The sequence below is a fragment of the Marmota marmota genome, unplaced genomic scaffold (assembly GCF_001458135.2).
Source record: "Marmota marmota marmota unplaced genomic scaffold, marMar, whole genome shotgun sequence".
Lineage (NCBI taxonomy): Eukaryota > Metazoa > Chordata > Mammalia > Rodentia > Sciuridae > Marmota > Marmota marmota.
This window is the reverse complement of record NW_026000026.1, coordinates 60,556,168-60,576,325: the sequence shown is the minus strand read 5'-3', so window position 1 is coordinate 60,576,325 and position 20,158 is coordinate 60,556,168. Positions and strand designations below refer to the sequence as shown.

The 20,158-nt window shown below is 32.7% G+C and overlaps 1 protein-coding gene across 3 annotated transcripts in view; it reads left to right on the top strand.

Annotated features, from left to right (window-relative positions):
* Positions 1 to 19,873, top strand: part of Gin1 (gypsy retrotransposon integrase 1) — a 31,519-nt gene extending 11,646 nt beyond the window's left edge. For 2 of the 3 annotated variants that reach the window (XM_015483988.2, XM_048811551.1), the window contains exons 2-8: positions 962 to 1,107; positions 3,504 to 3,697; positions 5,762 to 6,067; positions 11,075 to 11,266; positions 11,368 to 11,544; positions 12,178 to 12,463; positions 18,978 to 19,873. In XM_015483988.2, coding sequence (XP_015339474.1) covers positions 969 to 1,107; positions 3,504 to 3,697; positions 5,762 to 6,067; positions 11,075 to 11,266; positions 11,368 to 11,544; positions 12,178 to 12,463; positions 18,978 to 19,252 — 1,569 coding nt within the window. In that variant the 5' untranslated portion in view covers positions 962 to 968 and the 3' untranslated portion in view covers positions 19,253 to 19,873. Of the gene's footprint in view, positions 1 to 961; positions 1,108 to 3,503; positions 3,698 to 5,761; positions 6,068 to 11,074; positions 11,267 to 11,367; positions 11,545 to 12,177; positions 12,464 to 18,977 lie in introns of those variants that run through there. The other variant, XM_048811552.1, reaches the window with a different exon arrangement.
* The last annotated feature ends 285 nt before the right edge of the window (positions 19,874 to 20,158 follow it).

Below are 20,158 nucleotides of genomic sequence, written 5' to 3'. Positions count from 1 at the left end.
TGTAAATCAATGGATGTGTAACTGATGTGATTCTGCAATCTGTGTATGGGGTGAAGGTGGGAGTTCATAACCCACTTGAATCAAAGTGTGGAATATGATATGTCAAGAAATTTGTAATGTTTTGAACAACCCACAATAAAAAATTTAAAAAAAATAAATAAATAAAAAAATAAAACATATAAATCAGTTGTAAAAAAAAAAAAAAAGAATTGTTCCTTTTAACTGAAAATATGAAATAAAAGCTTTTTTTTTTTTTTTGTAAAAGGTTCACCATGTTACCTATAGTCTGTTATAGAAAAGGGTTTGCTTTTGCTTTTGCCAGTACAGCCAGATTTTTTTTTTATGACATTGACAGAGTATATGCAGCACCAAAACTCATTTTTGTTCAAGATAAATAGTTTACATGTAGATCAGAAGAATGTATGAGATCTGGCTGCTAAATATCTTCTCTGTCATGTATCATTAAAACATTCACAAAATATATTTAACATATGATTTGAATATGAGGTTTTTTGCATTTTGTACTGATCATGAATGTATTTAGAAGTAATATAAAATTACATTTCTCTCCTTATAATCTGTTATTTTAATGTCACAAAACAGGACCAACCTATGTAAGTAACATTTTCATTGTTGGCAATAAGAGGACTAACCAAACCTTACAGAGAGTATATTTGTTCATTTTTCCCCTAGTATATAGAAAATTTTCAGCATTGCTTATCACACAAAAAGAGACAAGATAATTTGTCTTGATTTATCTCAAAAATAGCATTTGAATATATTTGTTCACATACATCACTCTATTCCTTTTTTGTACTACAATTGTCTCCCTCCCAGAAATGTTTTGGGAATGCTCAATTCAAAAGCAGAGATGTGACAGAAACCTGAACTAAAATAGGCTTTTCCCAAAGCATGAATTAGATTATTATTTAAGTAATATCTTTAAATATCTTTTACCTAGGTTCACGATGGTCCGGAGTGGAAAAAATGGTGACCTTCATCTTAAACAGATTGCATATTATAAGCGAACTGGTGAATATCATTCAACTACACTACCAAGTGAGAGAAGTGGCATTAGAAGAGCAGCAAAAAAATTTGTCTTCAAAGGTGAAATTAACATCCAAAATTTTGAATATAAGTTATAGATTCTTTTCCACATGCATTTTTATTTTGTGGATTCCTGATAATTTCTGTGGTAATTTGTTGTTGCTAAACAGTTATGAGTTAAGATGGTAATGACAATCAAAAGCAAAATGAGAAATCATACTGAAGCCAACGGAAGGCCAGTAAGCATAAGAAGGGCCTTCAGAATTATATACAGAGATACCATGAAAAAATAAATAAAACCTACATAGAAGCCTGCGTGAGAATTGATTGATTTCTCCTTCCTTTGTACTTCAGTAGTTCCTACTTAGATGGGGCATTTTCAAGCACTTACGCCACTGTAAATAAGGAATTTATTTGATGTTTAATATAAAAATATTAACAAAGTTAACTAATTTGTTTTCTAAAAGAAGAAATGGAGGGAATTAACTGTATTCATTTCTGTGCCCCCCCCCACACACACACACTGCTATAAAGTATTCTCAGAGTTACATTTATTTTTGGATCCTGAATTCCCTTGATAGATTAAATATTTGAAAGGCAGTGCAATATTTATCTTGAAAGGTCCTCTTCCCCCCTTCCCTCCTCCAAAGAGGATGAGAAGTTTGGGATAGGATAGATAAGAAGAATAGTCAATGAGTAGCTAAATGAGTGTCAGTGCTTTTAATGGGAGTTTTGCACATAGGTATGTTAGGCTTTTCCCAAAGCATGTCAAGAAAATTCTAATAAACAAATGCCTGTTCTCCTCTCCTGTGTACATGCCTATCAATAACTCCATATGCTTAAAGAAGGCAGACTATTTACTTCTTATACCCTTAAAGTGAGATGTTGGGGATGCAAATCAAGTCAAGATGGCGCCTGGCACTTTGTCAGGAGAAGTGGTTTGTGAAGCAATGCCAGTGAGCCATTAAGATGATGAGGATTCCTTATTGGCTGACTGCTGATGTTAATTGAGTCAAGCTGTGTGTAATTAGTTAAGTATATATACCTCTGCTATCTGGCAGAGAAGCGGCTCCTGCTACCTTGGGTGCCTGCTACTTTGAGTTCCCGCTGAGTTCACTCGCAATAAAGTAGTTCCCATTTCAACCTTCAAGTTGCTTGTCACCTCTCGGTTATTTTGCCCAGCCGGACTGCGGCAGTGAGGATTCATTTTTATTCATTTATTTAATCATTTATGGAAAAAATGTTTAACTGAGTTTTCACTGAATGCCAAGCATATCCTATGCCCTTAAGATATATAAGAGTTCCTGATTTATAAGATAAAGAGTTCCTTTACTCAGAATGCTTTCCTTCTAATTAAATAAGGAACATTTTATTCAGCATGTGTTTTAGCACATAGTAGCTTAGTGCTAGATTCTGTCCTTTAAGTAGTTATCTTGTCCATACTGGAGAAGTGATGGTTCTGAATCCCTTGGTTGTTTCTCAATTGCAAATTCTTCTCAGGTATCCTAAAGAAAATGCAACTAGCTTGGAGAAGTGGAGTGTGCCTGTAATCTCAGCAGTTTGGGAGGCTAAAGCAGGAGGATCATGAGTTCAAAGCCACCTCAACAATTTAGCAAGGCCCTAAGCAACTTAGTGAGACCCTGTCATTAAATAAAATATTCAAAAACGGCTGGGGATGTGGCTCAGTGGTTGAGTGCCCTAGGTTCAATACCCAGTGCTAAGGAAAAAGAAAGAAATGCAATTAGCTCAGTGTAGTGGTATAGCCCTATAATTCCAGCCACTGGCAACTTCAAGTTGGAGGCCATCCTAGGCAATTTAGTCAGTTCCTCTTTTTTTTTTTTTTTTTTTTAAATAAACAGGCCTGGGGAGGTATCTCAGTGGTAGAGTGCCCTGAGTTCCATCCTTAGTACTATAGGGGGGGAGGGGGAAGGAAAGAAAATAACTTAAAACATTTAGCTTATTCCTCTTTACCAACCCTAGCTTCTATTCAAATCTAGAAAAAGCAGAGAGGGGTAGTTGCTTACAAAACTACAGTTATATAAGTGCAATATTTTTAGAAAATTCTCTTCCGGGGGTTATTTTTCTGTATATAATTCACTTGCTAATTTATGCCATTTTTAGGAGGCATCTGCAGATATTTGTCCTAGTTTGAGTTCTCACGTAGATAATTTCATACTGTCACAGTTATTACATGCTTTGGCAAATAAGCTGGCTCTGCTTGTATTGATAGTTACAGAATTAAAGCAGCTAGGGTTCTTCCTAGATAGCCAATAAGTATAACAGCTAAGGACCTTAGAGTTTGTATGGTGACATCATTACAAATAAATATTATTTTAAGTGGAGAAAGACTTTGTAAATTCAGTAACTCCATAGTTTGAAGATAAGTCTGTGATTATCTTTATGATATAAATTTTTAAAAAGTTACAGTTTTATCTCTTTGGTCTCATTTATTCCAGAAAAAAAGCTGTTTTATGTTGGAAAAGACAGAAAACAAAATCGTTTGGTAATTGTTTCAGAAGAGGAAAAAAAGAAAGTCCTAAGAGAATGCCATGAAAATGACACTGGAGCTCATCATGGCATATCCAGAACTCTCACTTTAGTGGAATCCAGTTACTATTGGACTTCTGTGACCAATGATGTCAAACAGTGGGTATGGCTTTATGTATTTAGAACACTTTGACTAATATCTTTTTAAGAAGTATGCAAAATTTGTTGTTGCTCCAGATTTACTCTGGTTTCTCATTAAGTATTTTTTTGTATGGGAGTTTATGTACTAAAAAAATATTAATTGTTAGTTTTATTTCCCTTCACAGTTCTTTTAAATCACTAAATTGCAATTTGAACTAAAATAAAAGTATTGTTTAAACATTTGAAAATACCATATTTAGGGCTGGGGTTGTGGCTCAGCGGTAGAGTGCTTGCCTAGCATGTGTAAGGCACTGTGTTTAATCCTCAGCACCACATAAAAATAAAATAAAATGAAGGTATTGTGTTCAACTACAATTAAAAAAATAAAATATTTAAACAAAAAAGAAAATACCATATTTATATAGATGATTTAGAACCACATTTTCATCATTGAACTTTTTTGTATAGGCAGAATTTAAATGGGGCTGAAATTCCTTTGATTAATTCATTACATTTTTAATGCCAGTCATATTTTCTGTATGTAGGAGAATATGTTTACAAATCAAACCCAGTTTCTGCTCTCAGCTTTCATTTCTATTCCAATTTGAGTTAGAAAGTGTCAAACATGGCAGAAACTCCAAACCAAAATCAAATTGTGAACCTGCCATGCATCCCTTATAAACATGCAGTGAAATCTTTGCCACTGAATATGTATGATTGGAGAATGGATATGATCTTTTGAAATTATCAGAGGTTATTTCTGATTAAATCTGGTGAATAAGTTGGAAAGTGAAAAAATCTGATCAAAAGTAACTATGACTATACTGTAGTACGATCATTTAAAATTTTTTCTTAAAATTAGTTTGGAATTAGTCTCCAAAGTGAAATTACAGAAGTACATTGAAAAATGGCACCATCCATAAATTTATCATTTGATCTCATCTCACTTCCCTTAACTGAAACATGGGCTTTGTTTTTGTTCACTGACCCCTCTTTTTTTGTTCATTAGGACCTAGAGAAATTCCTGGTGTCTATAAATGTTGTTATTGAAATTACATCAATGAATATTCTTGGAGTAAATGAATGAATGAACATCTTAAGAGTGATAACTTTAGAAACATCTTTTACATATAGAAATTATCGCATATTCACAAACTGATTTAAAGTCATAGAAAATGAATCATCACATAGTTTCCCATAAATATGTACAATTTTATGTGTCAATTAAAAAGTAAAATAATAGGGACTGGGGATGTGGCTCAGTGGTAGAGTGCTTGCCTCGCACATGTGAGGCCCTGGGTTCCATCCTTAGCACCAAATATAAATAAAGTAAAGGTATAAAAAACAAAGTAAAATAATAGGAAAACTTACTTTAAGACCTATTGGTTTAATAAATATTTATTGAATGTGAATTAGAATTATGTTCCATGTGACTAAAACCCTATAAGATGGTCATTTGATAGAAATAGCAATTACTATTTGCTTATTGTTCTTAATAAAAGATTTTTGTTTTGAATTTAATTATTTTTTTTCTGTACCACTGAGCTTTATACTTTTGTTTTCATTTTTTTTTTTAAAGATAGAGTGAGAGAGGGAGGGAGAGAGAGAAAGAGAGAGAATTTTTAATATTTATTTTTTAGTTCTCGGCGGACACAACATCTTTGTTTGTATGTGGTGCTGAGGATCGAACCCGGGCCGCACGCATGCCAGGCGAGCGCGCTACCGCTTGAGCCACATCCCCAGCCCTATACTTTTGTTTTCATGTTGTTATTTTCAACTTGAAATTTTTCCTTTAGCATTTCTTACAAGGCAGTCCAATGACAATTAACTCACTTTTTTTTTTGCCCTGGAAATGTCTTGATGTTGCCTTCATTTCTAAATGGCAGCTTTTCTGGGTAGAATATTCTTAGTTGTTAGTTTTTCAATAAAAGGTTTAATTCAGTTTGCTGTTCTTAGTCCAAAAGTTTCTCCTTCAAAATGCAAAGTACCTACTAACCATTTCAAAATTATGATTTATAAGATTAATTTTATATGTCAACTATATTAATATTTGTCTTTATTTTCTTTATTGTGTTCCTCTTTGTAGGTATATGCTTGTCAGCATTGCCAAGTGGCAAAAAATACAGTTATTCTAGCACCTAAACAACACCTTCTCAAGGTGGACAATCCATGGAGTATAGTTACTGTTGATCTGATGGGACCTTTTCATACAAGCAACAGAAGTCACGTATATGCTTTAATCATGACAGATTTGTTTACAAAATGGGTTATGATTTTGCCTCTGTGTGATGTTTCAGCATCAGAAATTTCTAAAGCTATTATCAATATATTTTTCTTATATGGACCTCCTCAGAAAATAATAATGGACCAAAGAGATGAATTCATTCAACAGGTAGGATGATTAAACTACTGAGGTTTGAGAGTATATTCTTCCTGCCTTTCAGTGTTCAGTCCACAGTGCCCTGTGCATGATAAAGTGCTTAATAAGTTCAGATAAATTGCTATGGTACAAGGGTAGTTGGACTGGAAATTAGGAGACTAGATTTTAGTACTTACTGTGCTGCTAAATATTTGTAACCTATCTTTGGGAATCCTCAAACTAAAATGAGAAGATTACACAAAATAATCTTTGTTTGCTTCTTGCCCATGAAGCCAGATGGAAGATTGGGGGAGGAAAGGAAGGGGGTTAAGGGGGAAGAGACAGGAAAGGGGAGAAACTACAGAATGAAATTAACCAGGGCTGGTGTTGTGGCTCAGTGGTAGAGCACTTGCTTAGCACATGTGAGGCCCTGGGTTCGCTTGTCAGCACCACATATAAGTAAATAAAATAAAGGTCTATTGACAACATATATATATTAATTATATATCTATATATTAATCAAATTATGTGATGTACTGAATTCCACCTTTATATGTGTCTATAAAGCACAAATCAAAAGAAAAAAAAACCAAGAACAAAAAATTAGAAGACAAACCAGTAGAATAGAGGAAAGGGAGCAGAGGGAAGGAATGGGATGAGGAAAGAAGTACTGGGAACTGAAATGAAACAAAGTGTGTTCCATATGTTTATGATTATGTCAGAATGAACCTCACTTATATATAACTAGAATGCACTGATAAAAACTTAAAAATCTCTAATTGTCAGGTAAAGGGGGACTTGACTAGATGGAAAAATACATCTTATACATGAATGAGAATATTCAATATTGAAAGATGTTTTTCCCCTTGTCTTGGCCTTTTACCTAATTAAAGTTAATCTGGAAGAATAAGCAGGCAATAATATGTATGAAAAGTCTAAAAAACAAATGTAATACTGTTAGACTTAAAGCCTATTTTAAATTTTTGCAATTAAACCAGGTAGAGTGGTACACACCTGTAGTCCTAGCTACTTGGAAGGCTGAGGTGGGAGGATCACTTGTGCCCAAGAGTTCAAGATGAACCTGAGCAAAATAACAAGACTTTGTTAAAAAAAAAAAAAAGGAAAGGAAAGGAAAAAAAGTATAAAATTTCATAAGGGATAGATTACCGTATAGGAATAATCAGAGTTAGCTAGACTTTCTTGGTACATAATACCTATGATGTCTCAGTCCAAAAGAAATACCTAAACTTGTATTTATTAAGCAGTTAGGGCTTGTGTGAGGATCCCTAAGACTATCCCCATCTTCCACTAGGGACAATCCTCATGATTCACTAGGAGAACACAGCATTTAGGCATATTCATGGTTAATGTTTATTCAGTGGAAGCATATAAAGCAAAATCAGCAAAGAGAAAAGGTATATGAGGAGAAGTCAGAGAAATACAAGAAATAGTAACTTGTGTAAGCTCCTAAGATCTCTCCCACTAGAGACACAGGATGTGTTTATTTTCCTGCAGCAGTGAATTGTGACAAGGGATGTGGAATATTGCCTACAAGGGAAGCTCTTTGGAGACCCAGTGTCTCGAGTTTTTACTGGGACCTTTTCTCATAGGCACCCTGGCCTGGCATATAACAAATTTCTAAACCCTCAGAAGGAAAAGTGTTTAGCAAAAGCCACATGATTTGTATAAACTATTCAGGCATACTGAGCCACGCTTATCAGAAAGTGGGTAGAACCTTTTTGGTGGGAACCAGAATCCAAGATCTTAGATATCTGCCAAGGACCAATCTTATAAGGAGGATTTTTTTTTTTTTTTTTTGTACTAGGGATTGAATCCAGGAGTGTTTAACCACTGAGACACAATCCACAGCCCTTTTTTGTGTTTTATTTAGAGATGGGGTCTCACTGAGTTACTTAGATCCTTGCTAAGTTGCTGAGGGTGACTCTGAACTCGAAATCTTTCTGCCTCAGCCTCCTCCTGAGTCACTGGGATTATAGGCGTGTGCCACCAGCTCAGCATAAGGAGGACTTTCAAAGGATAGCAGTCTCAGACCTTCCATGTTAATTCTTTTCAGCACAGGTCTATGCAGACAACTTAATAAGCATTTACATCCTAACCCACTTAATATCCATTTTAAAATATAACACTCGTAGCTGGGGGTGTAGGTCAGTAGCAAAACATACTTAGCATACATGAGATCCTGGGTTTAATTCTCAGCACTAAAATAATAAAGAAAATGAAATATGTATATGTTTATAAAATACTCATAAATTGAAAGTATTTTTACTTCATTCAATAATCAAAAACTATGTACTTGTTGTCTACTAAATGAAAGCCAGGCAACGGGGGACACACCTCTAATCCCAGCCACTTGTGAGGTTAAGGTGGGAGGATCAAGAGTTTTGAGCTCAGCCTGAATAACATGGCAAGATCCTTTCACCAAAAAAAAAGAAAGAGAGAGAGAGAGAGAGAAAGAAAGAAAGAAATTCAATAATGATAATATAGTAGCCATTATGATTAGCTAGCAGGTTTTTTTGGTCATGTTCAAAGTAACTTTAACGTTTACTAAAGATAATAATAAATTTTTACAAGTCTTTTTTGTGAGATTTCTTTATAATAAAAAAGTTACATATGTTTGGGAAAATTTGTACTTTTTGCTGTGATTAAACTGAAATATTTCATAAAAGTATAATGGTGAAAATGTAAAATGTATTCTTTTATCAGCAAATACAGAAAATCCTGCTTGGGCTGGGGTTGGGCTGAGTGGTAGAGCACTTACCTAGCATGTGTGAGGCACTGGGTTTAATTCTTAGCACCACATGTAAATAAAATAAAGGTCCACTGACAACTAAAAATAATTTTTTAAATAAATAAAGAAAACACTGCTAGAGTGTTGAAGTAAGTTTAGAACAATAAACAAATGGGAAATTTATTATACATTTAGATAAAAATTCAGATATTTCTAACATACTCAGCTTAGAGTATTTGCTAAATTGTTTCCATAAAAGATACGAAAACTTTTTGTAAACTTCTGAAGAAAAAGAATAAGCCTTTATTATTTGTTCTTTTAAAATATACATTGACAGTAGAGTGTATTTTAAAATATTATACATATATTGAGTATAATTTATTCTAATTAGGATCCCATTCTTGTGGTTGAATATGATGTGGGGTTATACTGGTCATGTGAGAATAAGACTTTTCAATGGGAAAACATCTTCATTTTTTTAAATGTCATATGAAACTAAAATTGTAACGACTGATAGAATGTCTGATTAGATGGTTGAGGGAAAAAAGTTGATGGGATAAGGTTATCACAAGTGGATTCACTGGATCATTCCTAGGCAACCTTTTGTAACAAAGAGATTGAAGCCTTTTCCATGAGTCATTTAAAGCCATTGATCAAGTCCTCAGATTGAAACTAACTTCAGTGACAACTGTTCTCTGAGATTTCTAATTACTTTTTAATCAAAAGGAGAAAATTAGTAGATAAGAACTGAATTAGTACATATATCAGCATGGAATTGTGTTCAGCAGCAAGTAACAGAGAATTCCTCTTCCTTCTCCAATACATAAACTGCAGAAAGAATTTGTTTTGTACTCAGGCAAAAGAAGACCAGGCTGAAAAGGAAAGAATGATAACTGTGAATATCATTGGGAACCCATGCTGAGAGCTTTCTGTTCTACCATCTTTGGGTAGTTACTCTGAATTTTAGGCACATAATATGCCAGAGCTCAGGTCACAGTGTCTACATATCAGTCAGAAGAAAGGGGAGGACAGTGAGCAAAAACAAAAAACAAAAAAACTAATTAAAGCTGAGATTATATAATAAATTTAGCATATCTTTTTTCTGCCAGAATTGTATTTCATGAGCACTTTTACCTTCCAGGGAGATTGGGAAATACAGTTGCATTTCTTTTAGCTTTTCTCTGATTAGCATTACATGTTTAATTGTAATGTAAGGCTGGGTTGTAGCTCAATGGTAAGGCGTTTGCCTAGCATGTGTGAGGCATTGGGTTCCATCCTTAGCACCACATAAAAATAAATAAAATAAAGGTATTGAATCTATTTTTTTTTTAAAAAAAAGTGTGTGGGGGGCACGATGGCTGATGTAGGAAAAGAAGTTATTTTACATTTTACTGTTAACAAGTTTTCTAAACTCATTTTAACTTCTTTTAGGCCCTGCATAAAAATAACTGCAATAGCAACAAAAATAATAGTAGTAGTTCATAGTAATAAAGGTAGTTAAAAGTAATAAAGTAGCTAAAACTAATAAGTTCTTGACTATTGCTTGGCAAGAATTCTTTTTAAATGCTTTATAAACATTAATTTATTTAATTCTCATAGGAGTTCTGGATAAGAAGTTTCATTATTTTACAGATAAGGAAGTTTGGCCAAGTGAGTTTCAGTCACTTGGCCAAGGGCACCTGCCTGTTTACTGAATTATGTGACCTACTATATATATATGATGAACTGAATTAAAAAGTTACTTGGATACAGAATTGCTGTTAAATCCTGACCTTCTGTTTCTTTATTTTATGTGTGTGGTAAGGCAGTTAACCTCCCAAGGTTATCTTCAAAGTAGGGTTAATAATACCTCAGAAAATCATTTTAAGATTTAATGACAACAATGTAAAGCATCTTTTGTATTGACTATCACATAGCAAGGACTCAGTAGTAACTACTATTTTAAGTAAAATATCACAATTATTTTTATTTTTTATTTTTGAATTATTGGAAATTGATTGTAGGGGCACTTCACCACTGAGCCATATCCCCAGCCCTTTTTTATTTTTGATTGTGAGATGGGGTCTGGCTAAGTTGTCCAGGCTGACTTTGAACTCATAGTCCTCCTGCCACAGCCTCTCGAGTGGCTGAGATTATAAACATGCACTAGCATGCCCACAGTATGTATGTTTCTATTTAGAATGTGCTGTGGTCAGTGAAAAGGACAACATTCAAATTCTTTTTGAAGTCTTTTTTAAATCAGTGAAAAATACAAATGTTAAAAAGTCAACTTTGTTTTATGTATTTTTCAGATCAATGATGAACTATATGGATTATTTGGTACAAAACAGATTATAATTCCTCATGCCTCTGGAACTGTTAATCCAACTGAAAGTACTCCCAGCACAATCAAAACATTTCTTTCCAAATACTGTGCTGACCATCCCAACAACTGGGATGAGCACCTATCAGCTCTTTCATTTGCCTTCAATGTAACTCACTTGGTATGTGCCTTTATATTAATTCTGTACTTCTGAGTTATGACTATTTCTTGGCTAGAAAACATATTTTATTACAAAATTGTTGTTTATTTTTCTTAAAATAGGAACCTACTAAGAATACACCATATTTTCAAATGTTTAACCGAAATCCTTATATGCCAGATACTTCGGATAATCTTCATGAAGTGGATGGTGGTAATACAAATATGTTTGCTAGAATTCTAGATGCAATTAAAGAAGCTGATAAAATAATGGAGAATAAGACAACTTCAGTGGGCCAGGTGATTCTATTTAATTCCAGTGGCTTGGGAGGTTGAGGCAGGAGCATCATGAGTTCAAAGCCAGCCTCAGCAACAGTGAGGCGCTAAGCAACTCAGTGAGACCCTGTCTGTAAATAAAATACAAAATAGGGCTGGGGATGTAGCTCAGTGGTTCAGTGACCCTGACTTCAATCCCCAGTAACCCCCCATCTCCCCCCAAAATGAAAAACTATAGAACTCTATAAAGTGATATTTATTCTTAAAATTTCAGCATGTATACATGTTCATGCACATATATATGCCATACCCTTAAACCAAAATGTTTCTATATGTTAAGTTCTTCTTGTCTTAGTTAAATAGTATGCTTGCTAGTTTGGAATTCTGATAGTAATGAGAAAATTATGAGTTTTAGAATCATAGCTGTATTCTGTATTTTGACTTTGAGAAATGACTAACATTTTAGTTTGCCTTCTCTGTGTAGCAGGGGTGAAAATACTGACTTTGAAATGTTACTTTAAGAATTGAATCAGACTCTTGCCTACTTTTCAGTAGCATTTCAATAAATAACCATTTTGTTATAATATTATCATTATCTGCATTTGCCTTCAAGAAATAACTCACCTCTTGCTTTTTTTTTTTTTTTTACATTTGTAGATGGAGAACAACAATTTAGATGACCTAAATAAAAGCAAAATCATTGTTAAAAAGAAACCAAAGCAATTAAATCCATTTCATTTAAAAGTGGGTCATGAAGTTTTAAGACAAAGGAAAAATTGGTGGAAGGATGGTCGTTTTCAATCTGAATGGGTTGGTCCTTGTGTCATAGACTATATTACAGAAAGTGGATGTGCTGTCCTCAGAGACAATACTGGAACTAGGCTTAAAAGACCTATCAAAATGTCCCACCTTAAGCCTTACATAAGAGAATCCAGTGAACAAGGTAAATATCTGTCACTTTTGTGCATTTTTACTTTCTTTGAAAAGAGAAATTAAAAATACTAGAAATCTTTCTTACTTTTTGGGCTTTTTTTTTTTGTTCTTATTATTTTTATGCAATTTGATAATAGTTTTAGGTAGGTATCCCAAGTCTGTTTTATTAGAATGTGTCTTCTGAAACTGAAAGATTTTATTTTGATTTGTAGTAGGCTTTTTAGTAATTCATGTGGAAAATACTGAACCTATATCTTCTGTTTTTGCTTTCACAACATCCTGTTAGACACTTGATGCCTGATTTTAGCATGGAAAAAAATCAACTAAAATTATCAATGCCATAAACAAACATTGTACAGAATTTAGTTGTGAAATAAATAAGGGAACTTAAAAATGTCGTGAGTGGGGAAAGGTGAGGGTACAGGGTGGGTTGTTCCCACAATGCTATAAAACATGATTGTACTCTAAACAGTCATAATTATCCCCAAATATGTCTAGTTCTTTATAGTCAAGATAGCTGATCTTTTTAACCTTTACTTTCATAGACTAGTTAAATAACATTTTTGCTATGGCTTTCAGATTAAGTCTCCTACTTTAACAAGACTGTTTTATTTTGTCCCTAGAGCTTCTCTGGGACAGATGACTGAGAGAGAGTTAACTGATACCTTAGCCAATAATTATGTTTTTTATCTAAAGAAAGGTACAGCATAAGTAATATTTGAATATAAGTAACAGCTAATGGATGATACAATATTGATTTTGTTTGTTTGTTTTATGGCATTGGGAATTGAATTCAGGGTCACTCTACCACTGAACTATACCCCCAGCCCTTTTTATTTTATTTTGAGTTATGGTCTCAGCTCAGTTGACCATGATGACTTACATCTTATGGGCATGCACCACCATACCCAGCCAACATACTATATTTTAAACAATATAAGCAAGTTATTTAGCAGGTTTAAATAAATAGCAACAAGAGCCGCAATGACAAGTAACCTACACTTATCCTGTATTTGGATGTGAAGCCCTTAGGAGCCGGTCAGTAATAATAGCTCAACTATGCTTCTTATCTAAGCCACAACTCTTGTGCTAAAAGCTCTTAGTGCTTTTCCTTCTTGTGACAGACACAGTTATTCTAGTCAGTAAACTTATCTTGACTATGTTCTAATTCTGAAAACTCACAAGTACTTTCATTTTCTTTGTTAGAAGGTAAGTGCTTTCATTCCTTGTGCCTCTTGGTTCTCAGCTACCCGGTATAATCTCTTGCTTCCACAAGTTATGTAGAAAAAAAGATTATATATTTATAAGCTATCCTTTCTGTAGCAAGATTTCTTTCTTATCTTGGCTGTTCAGGACTTGCTGCCTTCTAATGTACTGACCTTCCTTAATACAAAATTTACACTTAAAATGATCCTGTATCATGATCTGTTTCAATATTTTTTAGTTTACTTTTACCACAGACTTTCTCAGAAAGGACAGCAGATATTTTGCTGCTTCTGAATATAGCTAATCTTAATTGGGAACAAAAGTTTCTAAACATTATAAATTTTGCCTCATTATTGAATTCTCCAAAGATGTTTCTTTCAGTAATATGAGAAAATTGTAATATTACTACTAGCATACACATAGGAATCTAAGATTAATGGGTGAATTTGTTTTAATTTTTCATGTTAACCAAAGGGAGTTCTCATCTGGTCATCCTAGAATCTGCATCTTGATTGGCCATTCTTTGGTCCTCTTTTTTGTATTTTTTTCATTTGCAAAAATTCAACATACATATGATTCTTGCCATCTATTTTTTTTAAATATCATGTATTTTCCTAAAAATCTTCATTTTATAAGCTGATTTTCAGGAGTCCTTGAGCTAAATTTAATGCAAACAATATCTTTGAATAACTCAACTTCATATTTGACATAAATTTGGGCAACCTATATCCAAAAGAACTATAAATTTGTCTGCTTTTGTCATCAACACTCTTTACCATTCTTGAGATTTTGTAGTTATATTAAAGATTTACTATCTGAAACACATATACTTCTGTTGCCAAAATCTTATCCATTCTTATCTAGAACATAATGTAGACAGAACACATTTGGTATTAGATCTACAGTATTTGTCATTGCTATTTTAAGCAAGGCTGTTTAATATTTTATCTAGTTATTTTTTTAGCAAGAAATTTTAAAACGTACTGTAGTATCTCTTCATAATCATAAATGTTCCCTTTGAAAGGAAAAATTACGTTATTAATTCACTGTTCTATTCATCACAAATTTTGAGTTGTTTTTAATTTATTTGATTTGTGATAGATTTGGTCTCCATCACCCAAAAATTTCACACTCATTTTCCTTCATGATGGAAAACCCCCCACCTGCAAAATGATTTGCACTATTGAGTAAGTTTTCTATTGTTACCATAACAAACTACAATAAATTTAGTGGCTTGAAACAACAAAATTTTGTTATGTTAAAGTTCTATAACTTAATGTCCAACATAGCTATCAGTGGGATAAAATCAAAGCATCACCATAGTTGTGCTCCTTTCTGAAGGCTCTAGAAAGAATCCATTTTCTAGTTTCTAGAAGTTATCGTCACTACTTGATACAAGGTCCTTTTCTTCTGTCTTTAAAGCCAGCAGTGGCTCAACCTCCTCTTCTGCCTCCCTTTTCCACATTTGAAGATCTTTTTCCTTGGACCTGCCCACATAATTCAAGATAATTCCCCTTCATTTTCAGTGGCACTAGGGATTGAACCCAGGAATGTTCTACCTCTGAGCTGCATCCTTGACCTTTTTTATTAGTATTATTTTATTTTGAGAAAGGGTCTCTGTGTTGCCCAGGCAGGCTGGAATTTGGAATCACCCTGCATTTGCTTTCTGAATAACTGGGATTATAGACATGTATCACCTCACAAACTAATCTTCCTATTTTAAGTGTAACTTTTTACATCCTTAATTCCAGCACTACCTTAATTTGGCATGTTAGATTATATATTCATAGGTTCCAGGGATTACTATATAGACATCTTTGGGAGTCCATTATTCTTCCAACCACAGTATAGTCTGCATAAATGAAACAAAGCAAAACTTAGTCTATATGGCATTAAACTCAAAATATCCACATTATTATTGATTATTATTGATATAGCTCAGGCAGAGAAAGCCTTCTTTTAGCTTTTTAGTTTCATAATTTCCAAGAGTCAATCCAATCCTCTCTTGATAGTATTAATTATTATTAATGATAGTGATGAGGTATGAAATTATAGTTATTATTTATGAGAAACAATATAATAGAATGGCAACATATTCTAAAAGACTGAGAATTACCAGACCATGTATAGGGTTAATTTAGTCACCTTTCTTCAGAATAAGAAAGTTAAGTAGTATGAAACCTTATATTTTTCTTTCTATATGAAGAAATTAACTAAAGTCATTCAGATTTTTGAGGTTCTTATTTTAATGTATTATTTTTAAAATCTTATTGTTTTATTTCTTAAAAGTACATAATAAAAAAGTATATTAAACTACCGAATCTAATACCTCAGATTCAGAGAAACTAAGGACTTAATATTTGGTTCAATCAAAACTGAAATGAAGCTGGGCACAGTGGCACAGCAGCCTATAATCCCAGCGGTCACGGAAGCTGAGACAGGAAGATGGAGAGTTCAAAGCCAGCCTCAGCAATATTGAGGCACTAAGCAACTCAGTGAGACCCTGTCTGTAAATGAAATACAAATTAGGGCTGAGGGGCTGGAGTTGTGGCTCAGTGTTAAAGCACTTGCCTGGCATCTGTGAGGCACTGGATTCAATTTTCAGCACCATATATAGAAAAATAAATAAATAAAAATAAAGGTCCATCGACAACTAAAATATATGTATTCATATAAAATTAAAAAAAATAGGGCTGGGGATGTGGATCAGTGGCCAAGTGCCCCTGAATTCAATCCCTGGTAACCGCCACCCCCCAAAAAAAAACTGAAATGATACTTTTATTAAACAAATCATAACTTAATTAAAAGGATGAGAAAAGAAGTTTGTAAAGTCTGTTGTGTAACATAACTGAATAGAGAAGTACTTTAATATGGTATGTTTATCTTTCTCTATTTTGAGGGTAAAAGCTTTACATTCTTTTCTATATCCCTGACCCAGGATTGTTCTAGGTCAACATAGTCTAATAGATGTATAACACAAAAACTATATAACACATAATTTTAAATTTTCTAGTAAAAATTTTAAAAAATACAAGGAAATATGTTAAAATAATTTTAATGTCAAAATTTTAAAAAATACAAGGAAATATGTTAAAATAATTTTAATGTCATATTTTTCATAATTCCATATCTAAAATATTAGACCAACATATGTATGAGGCTCAAAGTTTCTTTTCTGATAATATTTATTGAAATTAAAGAGTATTTCTTTTGAATTAGAAGATTTAAGCTATAGTAGAATTTGAAACCTAGATATCTTCGAGTAGTTTTCCATTGTGTATAAAATGATTTGTGTCGAATTTGCTGAGTATAATCCTTGTTCTCTACAGTTTTATTATAGTAAGGTAGTTTAGATTCTCACTTATTTAAAAGAAAAAATGTGTATATTTGTGTATTATTATATTACATACATATAGAAACTTTCCTTTTACTAATAAGTGATATTAGTAAAGTCAGAGTAACTTCGAGTGCTTAAGCTCAAGGTCTCTGAATGCATTTCCAGGAAATCAAAGTGATTAACTCATAAGCGATTAACATCTAGGCATATTACTCTCTGTCAATATATATTTACTGTGTATATTTTTCAGAAGTAGAACAATCCACTCATCTGTATGGAAAAAATTTTAGGCAGAAAACGTTCATCAAAGATCTCTGAAATTGTCTTTGGAAATTCCTTTAATACTATGGTATTTGTGATCACTTAATAACTTTACAGCAGTTTACAGACCTTGAACCTATAGAATTCTCCATTGACTATTAGTAGAATAATTTACCAACAATACTATTACCATACCTAACCTTTGAGGTTCTCTTATAAATTACTACCTGCCCCAATGTCAAACCTCTGTCAACACATTCTGAGTTTTTCATTTCCATGGATCATTTTTTCTTCTTTCATGCTGCTGTTGGTCCTAATACTTCTCATGGGGTGTGTGATTTGTATTTTCTCTTTCAGTTTTATTCATCTTATCCATCAGTTCATCCCATATTAGAATACAGATATCATTTTCTTTTCATCTTCAATTATCTATACTTTATTCCATCGTAAATTGTGTCTCTTCTTAATGTTATTTTCAACCTAATCACTGCTTTTACATTAATAAGAATTGGTGAAATTAAACTTGGAACACCTCTTAAAAACTAAAATATCAGGCATACTTTACTTCAGGAAGAATTAACTGGGCTAACATAAGCCCTAGCTTGTTTATGTGATCTGTTGATAGCCTAGATTTGTATGATGTACTGAAATTTATAAATTTAAATTTATAAATGTTTAAATTGGATTAGTTAGTGTAGGATCATTTCCCCATACATGTTAGCAAATTTATCTAGTCTGATCAACTTTCATTGATCTTCAATCTAAATGGACAAATTATCTTTCTTTTGCTATTTCTTGAACTTAAAATATAGGTACTCAATAAGCTAATAAAAACTTAAATAGAATCTGTTAATGTCTTGGGAGAAAATTCAGAAAAGAAGGCAAGGTTCAGGACATAATCAGATGTGGTAGAAAACTGCCTTTGTAATGAATTAAAAGTATCTGATAGGAAGAAATCCTTTTCTGTTATTCTTTATATTAAAAGATACTGCTACTTTGCTGTCAGTTTAACATTCATTTTAGATACATTTTTCTTGAGGATAATGATAAATTTGCTAAGAATATAATAAAATGCTGGAAAGAAGATTCCTGTAACAGTTTCAGTGTAGATTAGGTAGACCTAAGAATTACACTTAAGCTAACCTTTTAAAGCTACTTCATCGAAGCCTGCCTCCTTACACATTCCTATCACATCTGATTTTAGCAACTTTATTTTCAGTAATCTGTTTATAACCTATATTGTAATAATTTGATATTATCTTCCTAATGTGTGTTGTAAAAAGACCGAAGAATTATCTAATATTGTACATGTAAGGATGTGACAGATATTTTAAACCTTAATAATACACCCAGGAATATTTTGCCAGAAGCATATTAAATACATCATCATTATCAAAAACATAGTTTTATAATTTTGCTTTTAATCTCTACCACTCCTACTCCCTGTCTTCCACACATAAGTATCTGTCTGAGACAGGTCAGGGTAATGGGAAAATTTATCTGTTTTAAAATCCTTGACCATTGTGTGTGTGAGAGAGAGATATATAAATATATAAATTTTTATTTATTTCACACACATTTTAACTGGATAAGTAAGAAGAAGTTAATCTTGATTGTTCATTTTCATTAGTTTAACTTTTGTTCCTCACTTAACATTGTTTAATTTTAAAATGATATTTAATTATAATTGTGAAAAGCAAACTTATGTCTCTTCTTTCAGACAGTCTTTATCTCTTGCAAGGTTCAGTAGTGACAGATCATGACTACATTGGATTGCCTGAAATTCCAGTTGGAGCATACCAAGCAAATATTCTGGTAGAAGATGCACCTATTGGTATAGTTGACAATGAGTTACTAACATCAAACAAGGATCGTGAACTGTTAGAATATAGAAATGCCAAAACCTCTCCATTGATAGAAGATCATGGTACTCTTGAAAAGCAGACTTTCAGTCTGTTGGACACTTCAAACCAAGTTCTTGAGTACTTAAGTTAGTAAATACCAAAATTAATTTTAAGTACTTATTTAGAATGTATAAAACCCCTTGAGTCTTGATATTTTATCTATTAAATTGTATAGAAGTATCTTGACACTCTGAAGGCAAAATCCTGAAAGTTTGTTTTATAATGGTTTATTTATATAAAGTTGTGCTACATTTGAGTATCAGTATGTGTGTGTGTGTGTGTGTGTGTGTGTATACATATATATATATACACATGTGTGAAAAAATTCAGTTTTTATTTTAAATAGAGAATGGGTAAAGCACCTTTGCTTGTTATGAATTAAATTCTAGTTCAAAACTCTCAAATTTTGTCTGTTATTGGTATTGCATTTTCAGTTTTAATTTCTCTCCCTTTTAAAACATAAATTTTAACTACCTAGAATGGGATTAATAAATATTGGATGAACTGTAACATTAATGAAATAAAACTGCTTTCTTTGTCATTTGAGTTTCTAAAAACAATATTGTGGAGGAAAATTAGGGTTGCTTAATGGGTTTTTCACAATATTGATAATTTCAAATTATCTACTTTGTTAGATAGGTTCAAGAAACTATATGTTTGTTTGAAAACATTTGTTCATTTCCATATTATTTATTAAAATCTAAAGCATCCATTATAAGATTTTTTTCTGCAGTCTTTAAAAAAAGTAAGTATGAAACTGTAATGTATGATTTCACAACTTTGTTCAACAAGTATTATAAAGCACCATGTGAAGCAATGTGGGCAAATTAAAAGGTGAATAAGATGTGTACTTCATCCTTATAAGGGACTTAATGCCCAGTAAGGAATATAGACCATATAAGACATGTACAACTCAAATTATAAATAAGAAAATTGCTAAATTCCATAAGACAAGTACAAATAATATACCTGTGAAGGCAAAAAAAAAATGTTTCTG